The 12,790-nt window shown below is 41.5% G+C and overlaps 1 protein-coding gene across 1 annotated transcript in view; it reads right to left on the bottom strand.

The window, feature by feature from the left end:
• Positions 1 to 12,790, bottom strand: part of LOC115009319 (A-kinase anchor protein 13-like) — a 71,403-nt gene that overhangs the window by 23,467 nt on the left and 35,146 nt on the right. Inside the window, exons 8-10 of the mRNA XM_029433243.1 lie at positions 12,042 to 12,267; positions 10,260 to 10,989; positions 5,715 to 8,660 (exon numbers count right to left, since the gene is read on the bottom strand). Of these exons, the coding sequence (XP_029289103.1) occupies positions 5,715 to 8,660; positions 10,260 to 10,989; positions 12,042 to 12,267 (3,902 nt within the window). The remainder of the gene's footprint in view (positions 1 to 5,714; positions 8,661 to 10,259; positions 10,990 to 12,041; positions 12,268 to 12,790) is intronic.

The following is a 12,790-nucleotide window of genomic DNA, read 5'->3' as shown; positions in this document are numbered from 1 at the left end:
TCATGCTATGAAAGCTAGTCCTCTTCTGTACATCCCAGCTGGAGCTACACACCATCACTGACGTATGTGTGTGGTGGATGGTGGAGAACATATATAACAATAAGACTTACTATGTGTGTGCACATATTGAGAGGGGTTATAAAGAAGTCACCTGGACACAAACAATTACATAGTTTGAATGAGTTCTGACTTATCTAAAGTGTTTCAGGTGACTTATGAAGTTGGACTAAAATGCTCAGATTAGAGTTTAAAATGAGTTGTGGTCATTGTTGGCGTTTTGCTATCTTGAGACAGCACAAAGGCTCTGGAACTCCCTTCTCCAAGACATCCGTGACTCTTAGTCCCTCTCCATATTTCAGTCTCGCCTCAAGACACACCTCTTCTCAACTATCATTTGCTAGCCCCCTGTTAACCGTATTATTATTATTATTATTATTATTATTATTATTATTATTATTATTATTATTATTATTATTTTCTTTTTCCTTTTCTTCCCTCGTCCTAACCCCTCCCCCCACTATTGTAAAACGGCTTTGAGGTCTTGAAAAGCGCTATATAAATTCAATATATTATTATTATTATTATTATCATTGACCAACAAAAACCTGGTCAGAAGTCAACGTGCTATTTAAAGGGCACATTAATCCGATAGTAGGATGCGCCTTCATAAGCAGGTTCAAAACACTCTTCATTATATGGTGGAAATGTTTTTATTTATGTTGAGGAAAATACAACATTTTATATAATCTAATTTAAATAGAACAACCATTTACAAAGCAATGGGTTTGTACCTAGCTTTAAAGGGAATGGGAGATGACACTCTAATTAGTTTAATTCATGTTACGCCCAAAACACATTTTTGATTTTGAAGAGACTAAAAATAACCAAATTGAAAATATAATTTTTTAGATGTTCTTACATAGTTATCAAGTTATTAAAAGGCTTGATTGGCACCGATTGTGATCCTGTGGATTGGCATCAGGACATTTATACTATACCCTTCAGAGTGCCCGTCAGTGAAACTGGAATGAGTCATTGATGAGGAAATAGCCTTATAGCCTGGACCTTCTCACAGTGAGGCCCTGTGGGCTTTGATAATCTTATAATCAAATAACTTCAATACACAACGTGCTAAAATGTCATCATCCAATAACTGTCTTTAAATCATAAGTACCCAAAGTCAACACAAAATGCCATCATACTGCACCAAAATCCAGATGTGATATAAGAGGTATGACTTGTTCATGCTGACTCCCTTCTAACATCTTTTACTTTGACTGATTTTACCACACATCCAAAAAGACCATACAAGGACTAAGAGTAAGTTAACCCTACTGAAGAATTCAAACATTGACCGTGTTTCCCTGTTGGTTTGAGTAGTCTGCAGCGTCTGAAGCTCCCGATTGAAACCTACAGAGTCTAAACACCCAACACAAACCGACACACTGATTTCTTAGTCCTGTCAGTAAAGAGGACCTACTGAACAACTAGAGTAAACACACACTGGAGAACATGAATAGAGTCACAGCACTACAGAAGGTAAACTCCAAACATTACGCGATCACTAATTCAGTCAGAAACACAGGAGGAGCATATAATCTTAGTCTGAGCTGTCATTAAATGGATTAGAACCAAACCATACTGCTTTTGACCTCTTCTGCTTCATGAGGAGAAATCAAACATTTAAAATAATCCTGATGAGTCTAACAAGGAGCGCCTCGATCAGAAGCTCAATGATTAGCAATCACATTCTCGTCTGTCAGCACGATTTGACCCACATTAGAAATATAATTAACCCAACAGATATGAGAATCAGAATGATGACTTCCTTAATAAATGTTGGTGACATTGGGCAGGTGCTCAGTGCTGCTTTAAAACTGTGATCCAGGGTGTATCATCAAGAAAAACAAGGGGCCAGTACAGACAACTTAACTTGTGTGAGTCAGATAACTGAGCGATTTGAAGATCCTGTTAGGGAGTTTCCTCCTCTCATGGTGAGTCAGTAATGCTCCTGGTTAAAATAATTAGGGGGTGAAATGGAAAGCTTCTCTCTGAGCCAGCCAGCCAATCTGCCTGGAAAGTAATGGAACATTACACAGTATACATACAGACTGGGGATGCCTGTTTTAGTTCAGTTATGGTCACTGTAACCTATTGCCTTTGACTACTTCACCCGGTTGATTTTTGGTTTATCTATGGAGGCAGCTATTCATTTTGACAGGACAACTAAATGACTGAATAATGGAAATGTGGATCCCTGAGCTCTTACAAGAAAGCTGTGGTTCACCTCAATAGCACAAGTGTTCCCTACCTACATGGACAGTGGCTCAACAACACTACTGCCAGTGTATTCATGAGGTTAAAAGATCAATGTTGTTTATTAACCATGGCTCTCTTTCAGTCAGGTGTTCCAGTAAACCATGACAGTGTGTCAGAGAACCAGCATGAACAATACCAGGAGCCTAAAACTGAAGCAGCTTCAGCCTTCATTGATTTGATTATTTACATCTGTGCTTTTCTACTGCCTGCAGGCCCTGTCCAGCTCTTATTTCCCCAGTGTTGGTCATCACTTCATAACATTGCTGGGATCTGGGAACACAACGGTTCCGGCAGATTATCTAAACCACACAATCCCCGTTTGTCCATGTAAGTATGGTGCATCAAAGTTTAATACGGAAGTTAATATGTAAAGTGTCATGTTTACATGTTTGGGAGATACTTTTATCTTTAAATATAGTCATTACCAGATCTCAGCTAGTGACAGAAGGATCCTGTATTCTAAAAAACAGGTGTTCTACCTGCGCAGCATTCTTTCCTATTCAGTCCAGATATTATAGTCTGCCTGTGGTAGGGATCGGATGGATAGCTCAATAAAAATGACTACCATAACTACCATCATTACTGGCTCTGAACACAGCCCAGGGTAGACTCAAGAACTGAACTAGTGCAGCACTAGAGTGACAGACTGACACACACACACACATTTCCCATCCCACCTCGAGTTTCACTGTCCACTGTTAAGTCTTGATGACATCATCAGGTTGCCTGGATACCGTGCCCCATACAAACAGTGACACACACACAGCCCCTGCCCTGTAACCGACATCATTCTGCTGTGTCTCTGGGCTTCCTTCTATTTTAAAACCACCCACCACTGTTCAAAATGGAGGGGGAAATAAATCAAAGGGAGGACGATCCAGATTTTGCTTTGGATGTTTTTACTAACTTGTTAATGCCATGTATTGACAAGCAGCATGCCCAATAACAAAGCACACTGTGAGCAATGTTGTGACTCCATGGCTGGATTAAGAACTCTAAGAATATATGGTGCAAAGAAACCTAGCCAAGCAGAAGGGTTTACTGTAAAAATAGAATCAAAGATGTTAAATTAGACAGTAGAAGAATGCACTCAATGAAGTAATGGAAGAGTTAAACAAACACCATTATTTTTGGAAGCAGATGGAACGATGTGGATATTGCAAATTATTTAAGATGAAATTGCATTATAGTATGGATCTTGGATATGAAGAAGATGGGCTATCTAGCAGATTAATAAAACAAAAAATAATGATTAGCAAATCATAAAGGTTGAAATTTGAAAAGGTTAGTATTGGTACAGTAGATCAATCATTACGAGCATGTAAGGAAAAACCTTCAGGTGTTGATAACCTTGTTGTAAAGATTATGAAACCTGTAGCAGAATTGATTACTCTTCCTATGTCTTACATAATTAATTTAGTTTAGAAAAATGTGTTTGTCCTTCAGAATGGAAAATAGCCGAGATTGTTCCACTAGCCTTTTTTTAATGATTTAAATACAGTGTATCAGCATTCATATAGAAAGGGGCACTCTACAACTACGGCATAACTCAGAGGACTGATGACTGGATGAAAAAAATTAATGAGAAAAAAAGAGCAGTGAGTTTTGAAGTGCCTCAAGGAAGTTGTTTAGGATTGTTTCCCATTTCCACAAATGATTTACCTCTGATTTTGAATTAGGCCAGCCATTGCAGACCATTTGACAATATATACACATCAGCACATGAACCTGGAGAACTTGGTAGGGTTCTAAATGAGGAATTCAAGTTAATAGAAGAAACGGTAAATTTGTTCTTAATATAGAAAAGACAAATATAGGACATATAGATATTGCACAAGTTACAGATGCAAAGCTAGGGATCACTGTTGATAGTAAAATCTCTTGGAAAAACCAAATTGATCAAATGGTGGTAAAAAAGGGCAGAGGAAGGGCTGCTATAAAAGACTGTAGAAAATGCCTGCCTTCCTAGTTAACCTAACCATTAGTGATATCACATTTAGATTATTGTTCTGTGATGTGGTCCAATACAACAGAAAGTAATCCAAACAGGTTACAGGTAGCTCGTTATCAAGTTATCAAGATTTCAGAAAGTAATACAACATGTTTTACCAAAAAGTTATAATTATATTTGTTTCCACAAGGAATAGTGTAAAACATTGCATGACTTGTTGTATTTATCTTTTTCTGTTGTAAAAGATTTGATATGGATACAGAGAGCGATCCATCCGGCTTTATTTGTGATGCGTTGTAAGTGATTTATTTTTTCAATTATGTAAGAGATTAAGTTATTATAGCTGTGTATTAGACAGCCTATGAGTTGGTGTTGGTTGTTGTATTATGTATTGAGTCTTATTATGAGTATGAATGTTATGGATGTGTATTGAAGTATTGTTAAAAATATGAACGAGGACCCCAAGAAGAGTAGCTGCTGTCGCAATACAGAATCTAAATCAAATAAATAAATAAATAAATAAATAAAGGGACACTAAATGCTAGACACTGGAGTCCTGATACAAGTCAACTCTCCCTACGTGGCCCTTGAGATGACCTCCTTCATATAGTAATGAGCAGGACAGAATAATTCATAGTTTATGGCTAAATTTGCTTTCATTTAATGACATTTTAAAATCACAAAAGCAGCAACCTCAATTGGAACTTACGTCATTAATGTTTAAACAAGCTGTGGTGACATGACATGACAACAAACGTAGTGGGTTGTAGCCTGCTAACGCTCATTATGTGAGATGGGACGAACTAAAAAATAAAACTTGAAGCTGTTGTCTGATTAAGATGTGTGTATGTTATTCCCGCCAAGTTTAAAGATGGTTCTAACCTTAGAAAAGAGAGAAGGGATGGCGTCTCTTTGTTGTTCAGAAAGAGCAAGTGAGTCTTTCTAGCTGATCATATTGAATAATTTTCAGACAGATAGTTAGCAGCTAACTCCGTAGATGTTGAGTGAATGACAAACAGCAGAGTAAACTGTTAAGCATGTCTTAGATTAACAGCTAGTTTGTCATTATTACCACAATTGTACAATTATGCAGTTTTTGTCAATAAATATGAATTTTTATTGTTCTCCTTTTTTTGTTAAAATAATGGATGTTTAATACACCACTAATGTAAGGTGCTACTGAATTGGTCAGTTCTTTCTTGAGAAGTCAGCAAGGCTTACTTACTGAATGAAGCACCCTTGCAGGACATCATGTAGAAATACATGTGATTATGTTTGGCACAAAATTATCTTGGGAAGAAAGCAATTAGATATTTCCCTCAAATTGTTGAGCCCAGGTAAAGATAGATGTTAATGTGCGAGGGAAGGATGTATAGTGAATAGAATGAAAAGAGGGCAGGAAATGAAACATAGAAAGACTGTGCTAATGGATAGAGTTATTTACCTGTATGGGAAGTGACGTCCACTGAGACAATCTCTTTCCTTTTCATCTTGTTCTTTTCTCTCTCCTTCCATCCATCCACTGTATCCAGGGTGTCTGCATCTTTATCCAGCTCTTCAACCATGACAACCTCATTATCCATAGCAACAGACTCATGCCTTTCGCTCTGGAACGTGCTACTGCCAGCATCAAGAGGGATGGCGGGGACATGCTTCATGTCCGCTAATGACTGTGATGAAGGGTATTCGCCTGATTCCACATTTACAGGGGCAGTGGGTTCCTCTGGACTGGGATCAGCCACGGGAGTCGAGTCACAGGGGGTAAGAGGAAGCGGCAAAGTGGGAATGTCCCTTTCACACAGTGTTTTAACCTGACCATCCAGCTCAGGCTCTGACATGTCCCTGGAAGCTTGTTCACAGCTCTCACCTTCCTTACACTTTGAGCTGTGTGTGCGGTCCTGCTCATGTGCCTGCCTTCCTGCCTCAGCGGTGATGGATTCTAAATGGTGAGGCCTGAGTTGTATCCACCTATCTCCCTGACAGATAGACTGACCTTGGTGTTCTCCTAGTCTGGAATCGTCCTCAGAAACAGGGTAGAATGGATGTTGTCCGGGCTCTGGAACAGGACTGGGGAGTTCTATCTGCATGTGATCTTGGCAGTCTACATCGGTGGTAATCATTTCATTTGCTTCTGGCAAGGGTTTCATATTAACTGGCAGTAGGCTGTCTTCTCCTTTCGGCAGTGAACATGTAAAGACTTTGTTTTGTGTACTTTCTCTTTGGATTTCCTCTTTGTCGAGTTGTGGTAAACTGGGAGTGTCTGCAAGTGCTGACTGGTCAAGGTTAGCCTGCTGGCTGCTACTCAGCTGTGCTGCAGCTAGCTTTTCTGTCTCAGCATTACACTGCAACACTACACAATCAGAGTCCTCTGATATTTCAAAATTAGCCTCTTCTTTAGAGGTGAACTGATCAGTATGTTCAGTGTGTGAATGCTTTTCTGTCTCAGCTGCTACCAGTTGACAGGTCTCTTTGTCTTTGTTGTCTTGTAGCTGAGGCTCTGACTGATTGTCTGATAACTGTTGGCTCAGCTCTATGCTAGCCATGGCTGATGCTATTGCTACTGCTACAACTGCTACTGCTGTGGCAGCTAAGTCTTCGCTGTAATTCTGCTCTTGTTCTCGGTCTATGGAAGACAACTCCTTGCCATGCACCATCCCACTGTCATTTACTTCACTTGTACTTCTTTCCTTACCCGCTTCCTCTTCACCCACCCACAACTCGTTTCTCTTTTCCTCTTTGTGCTGCTGATCTCCCAGCATCTCAGAGGCCAAACAATGCTCTAAATATTCCCTCGCAGTTGTCTCAGCACTTCCTTCCCGTATTTGAAGTGGTAAAACATCCACTGTACCTTCAAATGGTAGACCCTCAGCTTCTGTAGGACGCACAGATTCCATAAATCCTGCGTGTCTTCCCATGGGATCCACAGATTGTAAATGTTGTGTAATCTGTTCAGGAAATTCAACAAGAAACATGTCCTCTGTGAATTGTGTAGGATCTGAAAGTTTGACAGGAAGTTCCTTTGGACAGTTGGATTCCACCCAAACTGTCCGGTCCACGGATGTTACAGCTTTAGCAGCAACCGTCAAATCTTCATTTTCTGATGATGCCTTTGACTCCACATTATCCAACGTTTGTTGGACTGGACTGGCAAGCCCCTTTAAATCCAGCTCTGTAGGAAGTATTTCATTTTGTAATGGTTGCACAGTTGTAGCTTCCTCTACATCTGCCTTTCTGATGTCCATTTGACTATGCTCTGAAGCAGTGACAGTATAACCTGTGTTAAAGTGATCAGGTATAAGCAAGTTCATGCTGTCATCCTCTGATAATTCTTCTGTTTCTAGAGACTGTGAAGCTGCAACAGTCAGATCTGTTTTCCTGCGGTCTGTGGGAATAAACTCGGGAGCCGTACCAGTACAATCCAAGTTAGTGACATCACAGTCAGGTCCATGATCGGCCTTGGTCTGGCCCTCTGTCTGGCTGGGAAGATGCATCACGTCCTTGGTTGGAGATTGGACGTCTCCCCTTCCTGTTTTATCCTTGGGTCCGGACTCCGTCTCCGACCGAGTGTTCAGGTCTATCACTTGTTCTCTCTGACTCTGAGACTCTATACTGGAGCTGGAGCTAAGTTTGGCCTCTGTACCGCCTCTCTTACCCCTCTTCTTCCTCCTTTTTTTTCTGCCCTTTGCTCCTTTCTCTTCGCTCCCTTGCTCCTCTCTTCCGCCCTCCTCAATGTCTGCTGTTTCAGAACTCTTTCTGCTGTAAGTCGTCCCTCTGTTACTAACCTCCTCTCTGTCTCCCTCCACTCCTCCCTCCTTCCAATCTGCCCCTACTTCCTCCTCTTGCTGTGATCCGTGTACTTCCCGTCTTTGTGCACCAGGCCCATGTGACAGTGCTGGCTGTGTTCCAGCAGCATGTGGCTGACTCAGAGCTGAGGATAGTTGATTAAAACTAAGACCCTGTTCTAACAGCTGTGGAGAACTAAGACCAGAAGCTTGGGCTGAACCCAAATCACATTCTTTCTGCTCTCTCATTCCCTGCTCCAGCTGTTCATGGTTCCTCTGATCTGTTGTGTCACTGTCATACCAAATTGACTGGGAGTTCCCTTCCTCTCTGTTCCAGTCTTCATTAGCACCCTGGTCTAAGTTTTCACCCTGATACCAGACTGTTTTTGCTACGGTTTCTGGTCCATGTGGGGGGGATCCCATTCTGCTTCCAATCCAGCCTCCATCCCGCCATAGCCCTCTTCGGGGTTTTCTCTCCGTGTCCGGGGACTTGGGGCTGGTCTTCTTGTCAGACTGAGGACTGTTTTTCATGGTGTCAGGTTGGCTTGGTTCCTCTGGGTCTGACTGGCTTTCCTGGGGATCTTGAGATTGTTCCTGACCCATAGTTACTGAAAAGAGACATAATTAGATTAAGGACGGCAAAATAAACTTGATTGGTCATGATTTCTATAGATTACTCTCCAAGTCTTGCCTCTCTAGAAACATGGCAATATCGCTACAAGAAAGCTAGATGGGTCACGAGCAGTCAGATGATCGGACAGGTTGTAATCAAACCAACATCCCTTATTGAATAGATTAACGGTGTGAATGCAATTACAGTCAATTCCGCACAATTAATGGGTTCTATGGATACTCATGAGCATACATTGGGTATGACTGGAAAGATGTGGATTAAATTAGCCCCATGTGTGATGATGAGAGTCCCGAGATTAGCCATTTTATTGTAAAACTTAAACTTGATCTCGCTGTATAAAATGAGCTGATTAAGGTGTTCCTTAAGGTTTTAATGTGGTATTTTTGACATTGGGATTTATTTAAATGTATTCTTTTTTATCAAAAATGTTTAAATTTGACATCAAATCTATGTTACATGGTATCAACCTAAACATGGCTGCAATACCTTATGAGACATAATAGATCACGAGGATGGCCATTGTACACTATGTTCATAATGTTGTAAGCCCTTATACACTTCAAACTTTGAAATTGTAATAGATGCCTAACCAAAACACAATGTTTGTTACCGATTTATGACTAGAAAAACTTAACAGCTGCATCTCAAATTAATCTCAGTTTTCAGATGATGTATGCCACTTCTATGTGGCATACACTGTTGACCTGCTATCTCCCCCTGAAGATCCCCTGTCTCCCCCTAAAAAAGACAAAAATGTGTCCATGTGGGTCCCTAAGGGTTAAGTAAGAGAGGTCAAAGCTTAACCAGGGAAACGAGGGGGTTAGAGTACTTTGCCAGGTGTTTATCTGTCTGTTTGTCTGCGTCTCTATCTGTCTGTCTGTCTGTCTGTCTGTCTGTGTCTCTATCTGTCTATATGTCTGTCTGTCTGTCTGTCTGTCTGCGTCTCTATCTGTCTGTCTGTCTGTCTGTCTGTCTGTTTGTCTGCGTCTCTATCTGTCTGTCTGTCTGTATGTCTGTAGATGTATTTTGTCACCGCAATAGCGTCACATCCGTGCAAGATGTAGTCACAAAACTTAACAGGTGTGTAGCGGAGTTCAAAGATGATGTGGTCCAAGCAAGGGTAGTGGGGAAGTGGGGAAGAGCCATTGCCCCCCCCCTACTTTACAACGCTGGCCCGATCTGGTGTCGTAGCTGATGTGTTCCCGATCTGGAGTTTTATTTGCATATGTTACTCTAAAGCCCATGTTAATATTTATTTATGTTTCTTTAAGTTATTGTCGTTTTGATTTTTGACACAATCAAATGGTACTTGAGTGTCTACGGATTCCCATGTTATGCCAGTTAAAACATAGCCTCTGATATGCTTGTGACTTGTATTTCTTTCCACATTTCCGCATTGAAGACCAATTTCCCCCTTGGGTGTAATAGTTCAACAATCAACAGTGTGACTCATTGCTCTTGGCCAGTTAAGCTGTTTCCCAAATCACAAGTTTATTTTTAAATGATTTAGGTAAAAGAATGGACAGTAACCAAAAGAAACGTTTAATTTTTCATTGACCAGTGATGAACTTACCTGTCCTCGCTGCAGTTGACTCGAGAGTAACGTTCACTTTAGCTTGTCCTGCTGGGAGACGTTCAGTGCCCCCCTGCTCTGTCTGTGACACTGCTTCTGTCTCTACAACTCGCTCACATATCAGCAGCTCAGCTTCCCACTTCTCTGCTTCCTGTTTTTCTACGATGGTGGCGGTAGGCAAGGCCACTGCCTTCCTGCTAGCACAGTTCCCTTCAGCACCTGGTGCAGACACTGGTTTTATGGGTAACGGAGTCTCTTCCGTTTTTGTGTCTCCTTCGTTTCCAATCACAGATGCCACCTCTGGTTCTCTGGTTGAATTAGATTCATCTGTCTTGGTTCTACTTCCTGTTGCCTTTGTGGGCCTCTGTGCACTCTCGCTACTGGTCTCTGGGGGGCTGCTGTTATTTCCCTGAGATTCTGCTGCATGTCTTGTGGTTTTTCTAGTTCTCTTTTTGTTTTTCCTGTAGCGGCAGGCAGGAGAGTTGGCAGCTGGTGTTCCCTTCTGTTCTCCCCCAGCTTCCTGTCTCTGACAAAGACTTCCACTGGTACAGGATGTATGAGTGACAGCAGCAGAGTCCTCCCCTTGTGCCGTCTCCTCCAATGACGGAGGACTTCCCCGTTCCTCTGTTGTTTTGCTACAGGTCTCTATGGTTACCACCACCGGGCCGTTAGAGCAGGGCTGCGGCTCACAGGTCGGGCTGAGCAGGTCATGTGTCGCTGCGATGCATGCCTACAGGAAGGACGACAAATCCAAACGAAGCATCACTAGAAGTTAACACAACGAAATAACATTGATATTAAAAACAAATATATTGATTTGGTTGGCTGGTGTGAAACCTTTCAATCAAACAACCAGACAGAGTCTGAAAAGTAAAAACAGATTAACCACAAACTGTAATTTATTTCAGCCTGCACTGAAAAGCTAAACAACAGAGTATAAAAGGGTATGGCTTATAGCTATACATTACCATGGTAACATGAACGCACATCAGCAGGGTCAGCAGTGATTATCCCACTGTAATTTATTATTTATCTTTTTAGCCAGGGAAGACCGAATAACGAATAAGACACTTTGCTGCCCATCTGGTTGCTTTGTTAGCTCACTCGGTCCTGACCAAATAAACACAACAGGTGAAGGAGCACTGGATCTAAATAATATTCATACACGGTCTACATGTTAGCACCAAGATCTGGTGACTCAGTGTAGTAACACTCCTGAGCACAGCTTTACAATAAGAGTGCATTAGTCACATGGATTTGTACTTGTGTGTTAAGGGAGTATGCCGCACCTACAGCCCATATGTTACTCTTTAAACTGTAACACATAGTTACCACATGAAGACAACAACAGCTGTGATTGGTCAGCTTGGCCTGCTAGTGTTTCTGATGGTGTTGGAGAATGTTTAGAGTGAAGACAACATGAAACCATGTTAAGATGTGTCTCATTGAATACGACACAAGATGAAGCCGTCTAGTGTTGTGGTGGTGATCTGAACTAGAAATGTAAACCTCCTGGTAACCTCTTGTGTCGCTTAATAAAACTAAAGCTCAGTTACCTCAGGTACTGAAAGCACGTCTAAACAGCTTTGATAATAATTTCGCTTCCACATAAGTGCTTTAGATAATATGATTTAAGTGAGGACCTGACTTTGTGTTTACAATCCCCAAAACAGTTTGTAACTGCTGGAAACAATTACTAATGTAGTTTGTTCAAACAGCTGCAGGATGAACAGGCAGAGCAGCAGGACAGGGGATGATATGTCTCTTACATGCTCAACTCACCTTTTTGTCCCTGTGAAGACAAATATATCTCCTCAGCTCCTCCACCTCTTCCTGTAGGCAGCTTTCTTCACTGCTCTGGGTCTCTTCCTCCACCCCTCTCGGATGGAGGTCCGGGAATGTTAGGGTGTAGGTATCGAGATTTACGTGGTGCTGAAACACTCGGCCTCCTGGGTAAGAGTGCAGCTGCTCTTTTGGTTCCAGTTGGACATTTGTAGAGGTCTCATACCTGCAATGACACAAAACAATATGTCTATCTGAAAATACATTTACCAAACAAACTGCTCCTCTAGTCACAAACTTGTCCATGTTATTTACTTTTTTCATGTAGAAAAATAATTGAGGCACCTAATGCATCCTTACCTGTCCTGTGAGTCAATGGAAGGACAAATGATAACATTGGCTGTGAGTTTGAGTCTCAAACTGCACAATAAAATAGATAAAAAGCAAAGTCAATAACTAAAAAGGTCCAGAAAGAGTCAGAGTCAAATACACAACTTAACAAATTATGACAAGCACACAACACCCAGTCTATGTGGCACACACACAGAGCCCTGTGTGGTGGATGACATCACACCCCCTCGGATCCACCCACAGACTAAGCTAGGATCAGCTGAGCTGCCAATCACCATCAGAGTGCACAAAGGCTCAGTTACTACTGCTTTCTCCTCAGCAGCACAACAAGACACTGACATAATGCAGACTGTGTAGCTGACACAGGTACTTCAACATATCTCTAAAGGCTCTACACA

Source organism: Cottoperca gobio, chromosome 6 (genome assembly GCF_900634415.1).
Source record: "Cottoperca gobio chromosome 6, fCotGob3.1, whole genome shotgun sequence".
NCBI classification, from domain to species: Eukaryota; Metazoa; Chordata; class Actinopteri; order Perciformes; family Bovichtidae; genus Cottoperca; species Cottoperca gobio.
This window is presented reverse-complemented; position numbering and strand designations above follow the sequence as displayed.